This window comes from Podarcis vaucheri (assembly GCF_965113315.1).
Source record: "Podarcis vaucheri genome assembly, chromosome: 7".
In the NCBI taxonomy this organism is placed as follows: domain Eukaryota; kingdom Metazoa; phylum Chordata; class Lepidosauria; order Squamata; family Lacertidae; genus Podarcis; species Podarcis vaucheri.
The window spans coordinates 17,541,439-17,557,246 of NC_138765.1; the positions used below are offsets into that span (position 1 = coordinate 17,541,439).

The following is a 15,808-nucleotide window of genomic DNA, read 5'->3' on the forward strand; positions in this document are numbered from 1 at the left end:
GCTTGACTGATCTCTTCTACAGAACAGTTCCCCACCTCCCAACTACACATCCACAGATACGCAGTTGCATCAAGGAGGCAGAAGTGTGGGTTGGATTGGTTTTGTGTGTGTGTGTGTGTTCAAGGCTTGTGAACAGCTCTCAGTTGAAATCTAGAATGATGCAGACTCCTCTTTTCATCAGCCTCCTTGCTGCCTTCATAGCCCTGGGTGAGTATGGAAACTTTTTTGGGGGTGGGGGGGGGAGGCTTTGCAGCACCAGAAAAAAATGCTGCATGTTTCATCTCACAGATAGTCAGTCTTCTGTGCAAAACAATCATCGTTACTCCCTGGGTTGGAACAAAGAGGGTGCAGAACTTTTGCAGGAGTCCAGTCATTAGCATCTGCAACAATATATTGAAATGGGGAAACAATGGGTGCTAAGGGAATAATAATAATAATAATAATAATAATAATAATAATAATAATAATAATAATAATAATAATAATTTATTTATACCCTGCCCATCTGGCTGGGTTTCCCCAGCTGCCTCTGGGCAGCTTCCAACAAAAGATTAAAAATATAGTAAAGAATCAAACATTAAAAACAGAGCTGCCTTCAGATGTCTTCTAAAAGTCAGATTGTTGTTTATTTCCTTGACATTGGATGGGAGGGCGTTCCACAAGTGCATCCGTCTTCAGTGATATAATATGCATGCTGATTTCCTAGAGTAAAGGCTTGGCTGGGGGAGAAAAGAGCCAAGCCTGGAACTAAAGAGACAAGCGAAGCCAAGCATCCTGCTATGACAACCTGCCACTACCTTGCTGATTCGGTGAGATACAATTTCCTGATAAGGCATAAAAATAAAAAAGAGAGAGAGAGGGAGGCATTAGGAGAGCACATACTTTCCATGTGTTGTAACATCTGAGCATTCCAAGGGTTGGGAGTCTGTGCTTTTTTCTCACCCGTCTGGCAGTCAGAGAGATGGAAGAGGTGAGAGTTCAATGCCTCTCAAACATACCCTGTGGTAATGTAGTTTTTCCAAGGGCTGTTGACACTACAGTCAACCAGGAGGAAACAAAATTCCAAAGAGATTGGAGTAAATTTATGGGTTATATAAATAATAACGGTAGAGATTTGAAAAAACTAGCAGGAATGAAATAAATCTTACGACGGGGACTGGATATAATAAGAAACTGCGGAAAGGAGACTGAAGTAAGAAAATCTGTGGAAGGGAGGGAGGGAAGTCAATGCTCAGCAGAGTGTTGGGAAAGAATGTGGGCAGATGATTGTTGAATAATACTGTACTTTGTTTGTTTGTGCGAAGTGAAAAACCAATAAAAAGCATTTATTTTTTTAAATAAGACAATGTGCAGTAGCATATAGATCTGAGAGTTACATGTCAAAGTGTGTGTGTCCAAAGTTAAGGAATGGGTGTGGCCTATTTGGTTTATTTTTAAAATGACAACATGAGGTTCGGGTGGGGTCAGGAAAAAACCTCTTCGAATCACAATGAATCTGTGAGAGAAAAAATAAAATGGACAGATTTGAGGGGGCCTTGCAGGGGCACAAAACATTTGGCATCTCAGCGGGGGTACCTATTAGAATCATATTTGTTTTGCATAATTTTTTTGGGGGGGTGGGTTCTTGGAGGGCCACAGAATCTTTTGGCAGCGCATGAGACTTATGGAAGCAGTCTGATATAAAAATTAAGAATAGAAAAATTTTGAGACCCTCAACCCCCCCCCCCCGCCCCAAATTAACGGCTTTGGAATCATGATCATGGACTCATAGAAAGAGAGGGATAGTAGCTGTCAACTTTTTTATAAGAAAATGAAATTTCTTTTTTAAAAAACAACATTTGGGGGTGGGGGACCCCCCCAAAAAAGCACTTGAGGGGCTGGGTGCAATTCACAGCTTGTGAGGTAGGCCCCCCCCCCCCCAATTTAGTGGGACAGTTGCATAAGGAATTGGCATCATATATGGTGTTGGTTTTATTTTAAAAAAACACAATTGATTTTCTAATAAAGCCTCTAAGTAGTTTGCAGGAAAATGGAATAAGTAAAATCATTGCCGGGGCTTGAAGTCCTTGACTGAATTTTTCTGTTCTGTAATGTTGCTCTTTGGCTGGAGCCCTGGCTGACTATTCCCAAATTCCTACTCTTAGGTGCAACCAGCAAGGAGAAATGATAACAACAACAATAATTTATTAATTATACACCACCCATCTAACTGGGTTTCCCCAGCCACTCTGGGTGGCTCCCAACCAAATATTAAAAACACAATACAGCATTAAACATTAAAAGCTTCACTAAATAGGGCTGCCTTCAGATGTCTTTTAAAAGTCAGATAGTTGTTTATTTCCTTGACATCTGATGGGAGGGCATTCCACAGGGCAGGTGCCACTACTAAGAAGGCCCTCCGCCTGGTTCTCCCTTGGTCTGGACCTCAGTGTCCGGGATGGACAATGGAGACGCTCCTTCAGGTATACTGGACCGAGGCCATTTAGGGCTTTAAAGGTGAGCACCAGCACTTTGAATTGTACTTGGAAATGTAATGGGAGCCAATGTAGGTCTTTCAGGACTGATGTAATATGATCTCGGCGGCCACTCCCAGTTACCAGTCTAGCTCCTGCATTGTGAGTTAATTGCAGTTTCTGGGTCACCTTCAAAGGTAGCCCCATGTAGAGCTCATTGCAGTAGTCCAAGTGGGAGATAACCAGAGCATGCACCACTCTGGCGAGACAGTCCATGGGCAGGTTGGGTCTCAACCTGCGTCCCAGGTGGAGCTGGGAGACAGCTGCCCTGGACACAGAATTCACCTGCACCTCCATGGACAGCTGTGGGTCCAAAATATTTCCCAGGCTGAGCATCTGGTCCTTCAGGGTCACAGTTACCCCATTCAAGACCAGGGAGTCCTCCACACCAGCCTACACCCTGTCCCCCAAGAACAGTACTTCTGTCTTGTCAGGATTCAACCTCAATCCATCACTGGGAGAGGAGGGAAACAAAGTGATATGATTAAACTAAACATCTGAAATTTATTTATTTATTTATTTATTTATTTATTGGGTTTTTATATACAAGAATGTGATACAAATAAGTATACCAAGTTTTCTCATGTACTGTATATTACAAAAAAACAGCATAATAAATGTGGAAAGAAATATCTACAACCATATGTTTCATTATTAGTAGTCAATGTATAAGTTCTTGGTTTATGAATTGGTTAAAACAATTAGGGAGAAGGAGAAGGAGAAGAAACTATTCTCACTACAGCCAACAAAAGACAACTAACCACACCCTAAGCCACCCTGAATGTCTCTCATCACCAAGGAAATGATTTCTCATTTTGACTGTGGCACAGGAGCTGGAGAGCTGGAGTGGAAGCTGCTGTAATTACGTTATATCAGGACTCTGCATGCAAGTAATATGAAAAAGAGACTGTGCAGGCAATCAGTGTCTCCAGACCTCCCAAACCAATGGAAATTGATGGGTTTCTGTTTGCTAACTGACCCCAGCACTTCACTGTCTCCCAGCTTAATAGCCTTCCTACCCTGGGGACCCCACTGGCTGAAGAGGATAATTGGGATGAGGAGAGAGAGGGGGATGGCGGGTTGAGATTTCATTGATACTCTGGCAGAAAAGTACCGTACTTTTCCATGTATAAGACTAGGGTGTTTTTTTTTACTGAAAAACTGTGTTTAAAATTGGGGGTCGTCTTATACATGGGTCTTCTTTCTTTGGCAGTCACTTGTAGCCAAGTAAGTTTGTCTTCCATAAACACAGTTTTAACAATGAGTCCATAAGTGACTGTGGAGGCCAGTTCTGGATCCACATGTCCTTCCACAGTGGGGACATTGGTTTCTGGGCGGGAGTTGATCACGGTGTGGATTTGCCAAGTGTGCCTTCCCTAAGCACGTTTCTCCCTTGCGTCCTGAGTTTGAGTGTCTTCAAAGCCCATGACACCTTTGGTAAAGGCTGTTCTCCAACTGGAGTGCTTGCAGGCCAGTGTTTCCCAGTTGTCGGTGTTTATTTTTAGATTTGCCTTGAAACAGTCTTTAAACCTCTTCTGTTGACCACCAGCATTACGCTTTCCATTTTTAAGTTCGGAATAGAATAGTTGCTTTGGAAGACGATAATCAGGCAGTCGTGCCTAGGAGGGACGTAGGATTGGTTGATGCCATGAGCCATAAATGGTCTGCAGCGTGTTATTGATGTCTTTGGCAAGGGGTGGTGTTGATTGGATGTTGGTGTGGAAATTGGGCGGGCAATAGGCTGCTTCTCCCAGCAAGGGGACAGACGTTAATGATTTCAGGCAACCCCCCCTCCCGTAATTAAAGCTCAACAACTCTGGGCATTCTTCCCCCATTTTTTAAATTTTTAGTCCCCCAAAATAGAGTATGGGAAAAGTATAAAGAGTTATTAGAACCTAAAATGCCTTTGTGGTTCTCACCCTTAGAGGCGATAGCAGTAAAAAGGAAAAAATATGGAATCAAACTGGGACATATATAAGGATTTATTAGAAGAAAAAGATAACAAATTGAAACTGAAAGATTATGAGGAAATAAAGCACAACCTAACAGGGTGGATTCAGTACCACCAACTAAATGAAGTGTTCAAAGCAGATTTTTTAAAAAAGGTTCTGCAAATGAAATTTAAATGTTAGATAAAAAATTATTAAATAAAAGAAAGGTAATTTCTAAAATGTATGGAATTTTGTTGGAATGGGAGATGTTTTATGACTTTATCGTGTTTTATGACTTTATCGTGTTTTATGACTTCTTTGATATTGTATGTGGGCTGGAACTGGTCTGTGACCGAAATAATAAAATTCATTCATTCAGAATTTTAAAAATAAATAAATAGAGCATTAAACTTTTGTTAAAAGAATAATAATAATAAAGGGCTGTCTTCCGATGTCTTCTAAAGGTTGTATGTTTACCGTATTTATCTCCTTTGCTTAGTGGTTGCATAACTCCACACCCTCCAGCATTTATCTGATGAAAATAGGGATGTCCTAAGGAAAAGAGGGACATCAAATAAGAAACCGGGACGGCTTCTGTAAATCCAGGATGATTGGGACACTTGGAGGGTCTGTAATGACTTTAGCCAGAGGGAACCTGCCCAGGGTTTGAGTACACCTTGTTTTGGTGCATCTTGAGTTCTTAACTCTGGGTAAAGAAAAAAGCGGGAGAAGGAGAGAAAGGAAAATTAACAACATCGACTTTTCTTATTTTCTGTGCTTTCAGGAATGGCTCTAGAATGTGAGCAATGTACTGCGGCGACAAGCCTCTGCTCAGGACCTATGATGCAATGCACCCAGGAGCAAGACACATGTGTTTCTCGGGTGTTGAGTGTCAGCATTTCTGGGATAGGTAAGTGGAGATGACCTACAGCCAGCAGTAGATTTGAACAAATGCGTAACATCCTCTTGCCTGGGTGGGGAGCAGGGCAGGGCCAAGACATTTGGGCATCTGAGGAAGACCCCCAAATGTCAACCCGCCCCCCATTCCCACTAGGGAAGAAGAGGAGAGGTCCCAACAAAGGAGGAATGGCAACTAAAGGTATTTGAATACACTGAGTTCACTAAAATGACAGAAACAATTAGGAATGGAACAAGCCAAAAGTTCACTAAGGAATGGGAGTGCTATAAAAATTACCTAGAAAAACACTGTTCTCAAATAAAACCTTTATTATGCTTTGATTAATTTTTGCAGATGACAAAACAATTATAATAACCAACAAGCTAATACAGTACCAAAGAAGGCAGTTAAAGAATGGGTGGAAAATGACCTGAATTGAGGTGGTGGACGGAAGTCAATTCAAAAGATTAGAATTGTTAAGGTTTGATCATTAAATACAAGTATGGGGAATGGGTGGTGCGGAAGATAATTAGTGGCTATGTATTTTTTCCCTCTCTCTTTATTTTCTTTTACTATGTTACTTGGGTATAGTTTGAATTATAGATGGAAAATGTTTATGGGTTTATGCAAAACAAAACTTAATAAAAAGAATTCTGCTCTGGTCAGACCACACCTGGAGTACTGTGTCCAGTTCTGGGCACCACAATTCAAGAAGGACACTGACAAACTGGAACGTGTCCAGAAGAGGGCAACCAAAATGGTCAAAGGCCTGGAAACGATGCCTTATGAGGAACGGCTAAGGGAGCTGGGCATGTTTAGCCTGGAGAAGAGGAGGTTAAGGGGTGATATGATAGCCATGTTCAAATATATAAAAGGATGTCACATAGAGGAGGGAGAAAGGTTGTTTTCTACTGCTCCAGAGAAGCGGACACGGAGCAATGGATCCAAACTACAAGAAAGAAGATTCCACCTAAACATTAGGAAGAACTTCCTGACAGTAAGAGCTGTTCGACAGTGGAATTTGCTGCCAAGGAGTGTGGTGGAGTCTCCTACTTTGGAGGTCTTTAAGCAGAGGCTTGACAACCATATGTCAGGAGTGCTCTGATGGTGTTTCCTGCTTGGCAGGGGGTTGGACTCGATGGCCCTTGTGGTCTCTTCCAACTCTATGATTCTATGATTCTATGATTCTATGAATTAAAAAGAAAGAAAGAAGAGAAGAGGGAAGATCTATGTCAGGAACAAGGGGCTGAAGAAAGATGGACGCCTGCTTCCCCGGGGGACCCTGTTGCGTGAGGCAGTCTCCTCACCTTGCCTCTTGGTGGGGAGGATGGTTCAGCTGGGTTCCCTGCTGTGGTTTAATTCCCTGGAGATTCCAAATGTGACCAGTTACCCTACCTTCTGTCTGCAGAGGAGCTTTGGTTGAGCATTAAGCAAGGAAACAAAGGGCATTTCCTTGACTTGGATTGAGAAAAGTGCCAAAATTATGAGAATGATGCCTGCTACGTATCTAGCACATATCTAGTAAAAGGTAAAGGTAAAGGATCCCTGGTAGTTAAGTCCAGTCGCGAACGACTCTGGGGTTGCGGCGCTCATCTTGCTTTACTGGCCGACGGAGCTGACGTTTGTCCGCAGACAGTTTTTCTGGGTCATGTGGCCAGCATGACTAAGCTGCTTCTGGTGAAACCAGAGCAGCACATGGAAACGTCGTTTACCTTCCCGCCGGAGCGGTACTTATTTATCTACTTGCACTTTGAGGTGCTTTCAAACTGCTAGGTTGGCAGGAGCAGGGACCGAGCAACGGGAGCTCACCCTGTCATGGGGATTCGAACCGCCAACCTTCCAATTGGCAAGCCCAAGGCTCAGTGGTTTAGACCATAGTGCCATCCGCGTCCCATCACATATCTAGTACCCAGCTCTAAATGGCTTGGGATCCAAGTACTTAAAGGAGTAGCTTCCTGCTATCAATTGCAATGCCCCTGCTGATGGCTTTGCTGGTGGGAGCTGCTGCCCAGTTGGCACTGACCCACAACCAGGCCTTCTTAGTGGTGCTGGAGCGCCCTCCCTGGTGAGGTGGCATCTGTTTCCCACATTATTAACACCGAGGAAGGAGTAAAACTAGGCATTTATTTAATGGCTGAAAGATGCCCTGTTGACATTTTCAGCTCAGGGCATGTGACTGTTCTTGAATGGTTTCCATTCATTTTATTTGTTGATTGTATTTCTTTGCTGTTTTCTTGCTTCCGAACCTGGATTCTTTTCAGGGTAGAGGTGGGCTAAGGATTTAATGAAACATGAACTCGAGAAACTGGCACACGATGGGCCTGTGGCCTGCCTTGAGACCATATGCTATGATTGCTAAAGATGCTGTGGTGTGTGGCCGGTGGCTGCCCACACTGAGGCTAAAGCTATCGCTCGTGTTTCATGAGATTTGCCTTCTTTTGATCCCTCCAGACCAAAATATTTTTGAGAAGGGTTGCGGCTCATCAAAATTGTGCGGCAAAGGGCCCCAAATCATCAACACTGGCCCACTTGGAACAACAGTAATCGGGACTCATTGCTGTGTGGGAGCTGCCTGCAAAGCAACATGGCCCCCTAGTAAGTCCCCGCTTGTCTCTTTATCCTTTCCTCACTCCTTTCATCAGTCGCTTGCTGACAACCTGGTCACTGAGATTCATCCTGATTTAGACTAAAGGTTGCAGGAAAATGAGAAGACACCCACCTGCAGAATAGTGACAGCTTAGAAGTGGCCTTTCTTTTCCCTTTAAAAAGAAATGCTGTTGCTTCCCACACCCCTTGGGAAACCTCGGCATTGATTTTATGTTTTACTGTGGCCTCTTGCTTCTTCCAGACTGCTTCGCCAAAAACAATGCCCTAGGTGCATCAGAACAAATGCTCAACTAAGATGGGATAGAATCAACCCCCCATGTAAGTTTTGTGCAGACATATCAGGAGGAATGCTCAATGAACAGGTCACGTGGATTATGCTAAAACATCAGGAACAGATTCTCTTTACAAGACTGAAAATCTTGGGCTAAGAAGATGCTCTGTGCAAAGAAGGAGAACCTGTTTCCCAAACTTGGGTCTCTAGCTGTTTTTGAACTACAACTCCCATCATCCCTAGCTAGCAGGACTAGTGGTCAGGGATGATGGGAATTGTAATCAAAAAACAACTGGAGACCCAAGTTTGGGAAACCCTGCTCTCAATGATGGCAAATTGCAACTCCCAACATCCCTGGCAACTGGCTAGCTGAGACTGATGGGATTTGAAGTCCAACAATAGTGGAAAGGCTATAGGTTCTCTGTCCCTGGCTCCATGGAAATCTGACCTAGAATTGGAGGTGTGTGAGGAAATGGGAGAGTGCAGATGTTCAGTGATAGGGCCAATTCAAATGCCTGACAGTTTAAGGAGGGAGGGCAGGAGGAACCTCTCCCAAAGATGGGGAGGAGACAAAAAATTGGAAGGGGCTGTCATTTCAGGTGAAATGGTGCCCCCATGTATGAAGCCAAAGATGGCAAGAAACGTGGTACTGGCTTTTCAAATGTGTGTCCTAGACATATGAGGCACTTAGCAGAATGGGAGGCACTTAATTTTTATGATCTTCTTCCTAATCCCCTTGGCAGCGCTGTTCTTCTTACATCCCAAATCTGATTTTCTCACCTTTCTTCCAGCTCCAAGGAGAAACACCACATTGAATGGAAGGCAATGCTCCACTTGCCCACCTGATGGAGCCGAGTGTAAGTTTCCGCCCACCAAATGTGCTGGAGAGGAGACCAAATGCTTTGAGATATCTGGAGCTACAATCATAGGTAATTATAAATCACCTATTCTTATAAGGGTTTGTTGGAGGAACTTGATTTCTGCAACTCTTGTTGCAGATTGGCCTCATCCACACCTACGATGTTTTCTGAGGAAGGTAATTGAGAGGGCTGTGGGATGGCAACTGTAAACGTTTTTTGAAGACACCAATCATCTAGACCAATTCCAGTCTGATTTTGGAGCTGAATTAGTCTGGGTTGCCTTGAAGGGGTGACCATGATCGAGAGAGAGTCAAGGGGAGGGCAGCCTGACTTCTACTCCTCATCCTCTTTGTGGTTTTGATACCTTAGTATCCTCCTGGACCACACTGGGGGATGGGTTTCGGAGGTACTGCTTTACATTCCCGTTTCCAGCATTAGAGAGTATCATTCATGCAGTTATGCTGTGGAGTTCTGCAGTCATTTGGAGAAGTCATTAGGAGATGTGGAGCATGCTGTTATTGATGCATGCCCCCCCCCCGACTCTGTTTCTAAACAGTATCTGAATCAGGTGCAAGTGGACATGCAATGGGCTGGTGCCTGGCACAGTGATGGGCTGGATGGGGGCCAAAAAACTGAGCTTAAATCCTGGGATAATGTGGGTTTTGTGGGTGAGTGCTTCACTGGTCTGGGAAATCTGTCAGTATGAGATTGTCCCTTCCAACCCTATGATAGTATGGTGTCTATAGCCCTTCTTGGCCCTAGTGATCCCCAGATTGGATTAGGGTGATGCATACTACATAGGGCTCCCTTAAGGTTGGTCTAAAAGCTTCCGGTAAGGCACAATCCCCCAGCAAGACTTACTGAAGGGGGTTCCATATCAACAGTATGAAGCACCTGTCTTAAAAGAGCTGCACAAAATAGAAATGTTGAGAAATAAAGTCTTGCCTCCATGAATGGCTTACATTGTATACTCCTGCCCAGTCACTTCAGCCTTTGGCAAAGAAATTTGTGATAGTGCCCAATGCTCTGGTGGCTTCATTTCTGTCCACTAAGAACGGGGCCTTCAGTGTGGTGACCCCTGCCTTTTGGAATGCACTCCCACCAAACATCTGGCAGGCACTACAGTATTGGCATTTAGAGACCTGCTTAAAATTATAACTTCACTCAGACCTGAGGGCGTGAGCCAGCCATGTTTGATGTATTAAGCTGATCTACTGATTTGAAATGCGTTTTGCCATTTTTAGTGATTGTTTAGATCTCCAGCTCTTCCAATAATTCCCTTCTCTTCCTTCTCCTTCCCCTCTTCCCCTCTCCTCTCCCCCTCTCATACAGCTGCTTACACAGAGAGAGGAGGGAGGGAGGGGGAGGGAGGGGGAGGGAGGGAGAAAAAGCACCTATCCTCCTTCATGCAAGGAAGAGGACAAATGAAAGCCGCTAAATGTCCCCCTTTTCCACTCTTGGAATTTGTTTCCTGCCCAGCTTGCCCAGCCATTGACTCCCCCACGAAATAGAAAAGTGAAATCACTGGATAGAGTATCTCTCCTGATAAATGACTGTCGTTTCCTTCAATTCTCTTTGCAGCAGGACAAATCACAAACACCGTCCTCAAGGGCTGTGCAAATGAACTGGCCTGTCAAGCAATGGGAACAGGCACCAAAACATTTGGGAATGTGATACAAGAAGTCAAGTCAGCTAAATGCACAGATGGGGCGGCCAGTGCCATCCCAGGATCCCTTGGACTCCTCTTCCCAGCCCTTAGCGGGCTGCTGCTGGTCAAGTTCCTTGCTTGATTCCCCAGTTGATGCTAAGATTGGAGAATCCGCTTTGAGCTACTCCTCTTTGCTGCTTGCTTGTGGCTATTATTGAGGCCGCCTACAGATGCTGAAGAGCAAGGGCCAAAGGCCACTCTCCAGTCTTGTCTGTCTGGTCCTTGAGAGTCTTCCTTTCACACCTCCCTGCCCCTTTCACCCACCTTGAGCGCTTTTGGCTGCTTGGAATGTGTCTTTCTGCTCCGATGATGCTTCTAGCTTGCCTGGTTGGAAGACAGAGATGGATGGCTGCGTGTGTGTGCGCACAAAATAGTCTCCTATGTAAAGGAGAGCTTTACATTCGCTAGTCCCCAACAGTTGCCTCTGGCTCCGCCTACCAAAGGCATGTGGCCCCCAGTAGTCTGTGCAGAATGGAATGTGGCCCTTGGTCCTCATCCCTGCCCATAGTTTAGAAGCTCATGTTTACATCTACTGCCCTCCAACAGGAGCAAAGGGTGATGTTGACCAAGGGTTGGTTGGTGTCTTTACCAGCAGATGCCACTATTGGGTGGCAGGCAAAGGAGGCTGGCTGTGTCTGTACAATACACAACTGGATCTGGATAGTGGCCAGCAGTCACTAGCGATGCCCTCCTGGCCAGTGGTATTTCCATCCTGATTCAGCACTGGGTCACATAGTCAGCACACACCTTTTCACTGAGCTAGGGATTTTCTCTAGGAACTGGTGAATCTGCCCATTTCTCTCAATGTCTCCCATTCCCCCACCGCGTAATAGTTCATAATAGTTCAGTTCTCCACATTTCTGCATTATATTTCTTTTTAAAAAATGGAATAAAGGTCACAAAAATCATCACCATTTTAGATTCCACTTCTCCTGGCATACATTTTTTGTATGTCAAACGTACCCAAAGTTTGCAAGCAATTTCCTGTAATATGCATTTATGCACACTATATTTAATGAGTTTTAATGCACATTAACATATGTGATTATGTACACATTGGTTGCTTGCAGAGCGGTGCTGCAGAAGTGGAGATTCCGAAGGATACCTGCTTTTTGGTTCATGCCCAACCCAATCCTGGAAAGAAATACACTAGCGCCAAAAAACATCATTTAGAAATGTTTAATCTGAAGAAAAGTGCACTCAGTGCCCTGGGCTGCTTTGCAACAGTAGGGTAAGCTCAACTCCACCACAAAATTGTACAAAAGTTATGGGAAAGAGGCAAAAAAGGAGAGCAAGTGGTAAATTGGTATCCTTTGATAGACAGCTTGCAGAACCCTATGCAGCTGACACTGATAAGAGCGCTTTGCTTTATTTTCTTCCTCTAGTGATGAAGTCGTCTCCTCTCATAATTCAGTCCTGGTTCCACTTTTGAAGTGGATGAGTGACTTCTTAAAGGCATTACAGCTTTTGTTCTCTACTGTTGGATTTTTGTGCAGCATTTTATACACACACACATACATTTCACCCAACTTTTTTGGGGGGGTCTTTTTTTTAAAGCTTCTGTAAAACCGCCAGGAGAAAGTTGTTATTGGGAGGTATATAGATGACAGCAGGTAAATAAGCAAATAATCTTCCGGTAATATGGCAAACATCGCCTTCGTATGCATCGAATCCAGGGATGAAGCTCTGCATTTTCAAATTGTGCTGCAACGTGTGTCCATGCATGTGTGTCTCTGTGTGTGTGTCCATGCAGGGGTGGCGACTTGGGCTCCAGATCATGCATGCTCAATGGCACCCGTGACGTAATGTGATGTCAGGATGTCACGTTACATTGGCACGCTGCAGCGGTGCTTCCAAGGCCTCATTGGGCCTCGGAGGTCATGTCCGATGCCTTGAGAGACATCTGACGTGAAGTCACCTCAGACGCCTGGCAGGGCCTTGGACGTCACTTCCGAGGCCTTGTGGGGCATCAAATGCTTTGCAAGGCCTTGGACATTGCCTCGGAGGTCACATCAGGCCTCTGGCATGACTTCTGGTAGAAACTGGGGGCCCTGCATTATGGGTGCCAAGAACCCACAAAAAAATGTGAGTACTCAAGCCCCCAAGAGTTGTTGCCAGTGTGTCAATGTGTACAAGAGAGCGAGAGAGAGTGCAAGGGAGAAAGAACTAGTATATACGTCACAGGAAAGTGCCTTAGAGAACTACTACAAGCACAGTTCTCTCCTCAGTGATAAACTATAATTGAACTGCTGTGCCAGCAATGCCAACAGTTTTTGCCTCTGCTCCCCACCTTCCAGCTTTTGCTGGTATTGTGGTAAAACCGCTCCTTGAGTTGTCTTTAATATCAAGAAGTATCTTAGTTGATTAAGGAACAAATCTAATACTGTGTGGCTTTTTACCATGTATCTTTACTGTGCTATATAAGGCATTCATCCATATTCCCACTGCCACCACATATGTATTGAACCTGTGAATTCCATCAAATGCACATGCAGAGATCTTTTTAATATATATATATGTGTGTGTGTGTGTAAGTGAAAGAAATAATATGCTTGGAAGTTGGGGTATTAAATAAAACGAGACAAATAAATCAAGCTATTTCTGTGCTGTTAGCAGTTTTTATTCACATGTATTTTCCATAGGTTTGCCTTCAGATGAACTCATAGAAAGGATTTCTAAACATATATAAAAATCCAGAGGTGTTTATTGCAGTGAATGGGGGTAAATGCTGGTTTCCTTAGTTTGTGAGAGGCAGCTAACAAGGCTGTCACTCCTTTATTGTTTGTTTGTTCTCTTGATTGAGTCCCTGTCAAGTGTGGGGAGCATTCAGCTCTGCAGATATTGCTGAATTCAAACTCGCCATCGCCGCCAGCAAACACAGCCAATGTCACTGTCTGGTTACAGGAAGTCAGAGTCCTGGCTTGGTACATCGGGACCAGGGTAGAGGTCGGGAAGCAGGAATCAGCAGTCCAGGGTCAGCAGTCCAGGGTGTCAGGAAGCCAAGAGTCCATGAATCAGGAAACCAGGAGTCAGGAAGCCAAGAGTCTGAGGGTCAGGAAACCAAGAGTCAGGAAACCAAGGGTCCAAGAGTCAGGATATCAGGAGTCAAGAAGCCGAAGCACAGCTAGGTGGGTAGTGTGTTGCTGTGGCAAAGAGCCAGAGGGAAATGCTGGTTTTATATACCTCTCCCGGCCCTTGCCACCAGGTGCTACGAGTCTTCTGTCAAGCCTCACCTGTGTGGCCGCGCCTTGCCCTTCCAGGCCAAACTTAGGAAGGCCCCAGTCCTGTGAGGCACTACCAGTCATAGGGCCTGGCTCCTGCATGCACTCCTGACAGCCAATCAGCAGGGATAGTTGAGGTTTAGAAACATCTGGAGGGCCAAAGGTTCCCGACAACTGCTGTTAAGGAATGGGCTGCTATTTACAGTTGAGAAAGTCACACAAGAAGAATTCAACATTAATTTATATGCCAGTCATGTAGCTTTGCGCACATTCGATCCTGACAATCCACTTGCAAAACTGTTGGTGGTAATTGAAGATTCCAACAGAATCTTGAAGATAAATTTCATGTTGGGCAAGTCCTGAAATCAGAATGTTTTGGATGGCTGCAGTTAATGAAATAGAAATGATCGCTGCATATATTTTGCTGACGAACTTTTCACTTATTTTATTTGGTTTTGTAATATAGGTTTTAGCTTTATCAGAAGACAGAGAATTGATCATTCATTTACAGGCACAGCAACTCATTCACAGACAGACCCTGCCAGCCTTTTTAGGATTATTTGGCATCCAGTAATGGGGGGATGGGGACGGCCCACTCTCATCCTCCTAGAAAGCACCATCATTTAGTTTTCGCTGTGGGAACTTGGTCCACGCTTTAAGGTGCTAGCAATGGGAGTTTGCTGATCAGCTAAGGCCATTATCTTGCAACGAGATTAGCCTGACTATGCAAGTTTCCGCTTGAAGATTCTAACCTTGCAGATACTGAATCGTAGGTCTGGAAGGGACCCACTGATATCACTCAGTCCAAACCTATGACACATCGTTGTCCTCAACCACAAAGTAGAATCAAACCATCAGCCCAGGCTGGGGAGTCCATTGCATCATCTCTTGAAGAGAGCATCAACTGCATGAGAGCACTTTGAGGAATCCCCTCCTCCATTTTCCCACAGCTTCAAAACATATTCCAGCAGTCAAAGGCTTAACTCTGCTCCTCCTCCTGTCTCAATGATTATTCTACCAGCTCCTCTCCTAAACACAAATATAGGGTAGGTTGGTGGGTTTGTAGAAGGTCCATGCACACAGCTGTGATACTTCAGCCCAGTTTCAATGTTGAGGACTCATAAATGTGAAGGATGTGAGGGGTCTATTCAGGTGTTCTGACTTCTAGCCAAGCTCACCCAGACCCCCGTCAAGAAGAGCAGGGAGTCTTCCACAGTGGAGGCCTCAGCTGCCACTAAGGGGAAGAAAGGTTACCAGCCTCAGTTCTCCTACTGCATAGCCTCCAACATTTCTCCGATGAAAATAAGGATGTCTGTTGCGGTGGTAGTTGAGGCCCACTAGCCCAAAGTAGGGTCTGTTTGAGTGGTTGGGTAGAGGGATACCAAAGAAGGACGTCAAAAAATGCTGGGGTGATCGGTTCTAGTGCTTTATTAAAGAAAGGTGCAGACTAAGAACATTGTGCAGAGCTGTGGGACGGACACTACAACAGTGACAGGTCTTCATGACTTGTCCATGCCCAAACAAACTTTCACATATTCATATACCTGAAGGAGCATCTCTACCCCCATCGTCCACCTCCCAGGGCCTTCTGGCGGTTCCTTCACCGTGAGAAGTGAGGTTACAGGGAACCAAGCAGAGGGCCTTCTCAGTAGTGGCGCCCGCCCTGTGGAACACCCTCCCATCAGATGTCAAGGGAATAAACAACTATCCAACTTTTAGAAGACACCTGAAGGCAGTCCTGTTTAGGGAAGTTTTCCATGTTTGATGTTTTACTGTGTTTTTAATATTCTGCTGGGAGC

General features: G+C 44.7%; 1 protein-coding gene across 1 annotated transcript; it reads left to right on the forward strand.

Annotated features, from left to right (window-relative positions):
- The first annotated feature begins 9 nt into the window (after positions 1-9).
- LOC309537236 (phospholipase A2 inhibitor and Ly6/PLAUR domain-containing protein-like) lies at positions 10-13,382 on the forward strand. The gene is made up of 5 exons (XM_082231940.1): positions 10-207; positions 5,229-5,354; positions 7,794-7,937; positions 9,012-9,149; positions 10,662-13,382. Exons 1-5 carry the CDS (start codon positions 156-158, stop codon positions 10,868-10,870), a joined length of 669 nt encoding a protein of 222 aa, XP_082088066.1. The 5' UTR covers positions 10-155; the 3' UTR covers positions 10,871-13,382.
- Positions 13,383-15,808: the final 2,426 nt, after the last annotated feature.

Excerpts from the sequence above, each read along its gene's own strand:
- LOC309537236 (XM_082231940.1), top strand. The coding sequence starts at position 156 with ATGATGCAGACTCCTCTTTTCATCAGCCTCCTTGCTGCCTTCATAGCC. Across the intron at positions 5,355-7,793 it reads TGTCAGCATTTCTGGGATAG|ACCAAAATATTTTTGAGAAG; the intron begins GTAAGTGGAGAT and ends TGATCCCTCCAG. Across the intron at positions 9,150-10,661 it reads ATCTGGAGCTACAATCATAG|CAGGACAAATCACAAACACC; the intron begins GTAATTATAAAT and ends TTCTCTTTGCAG.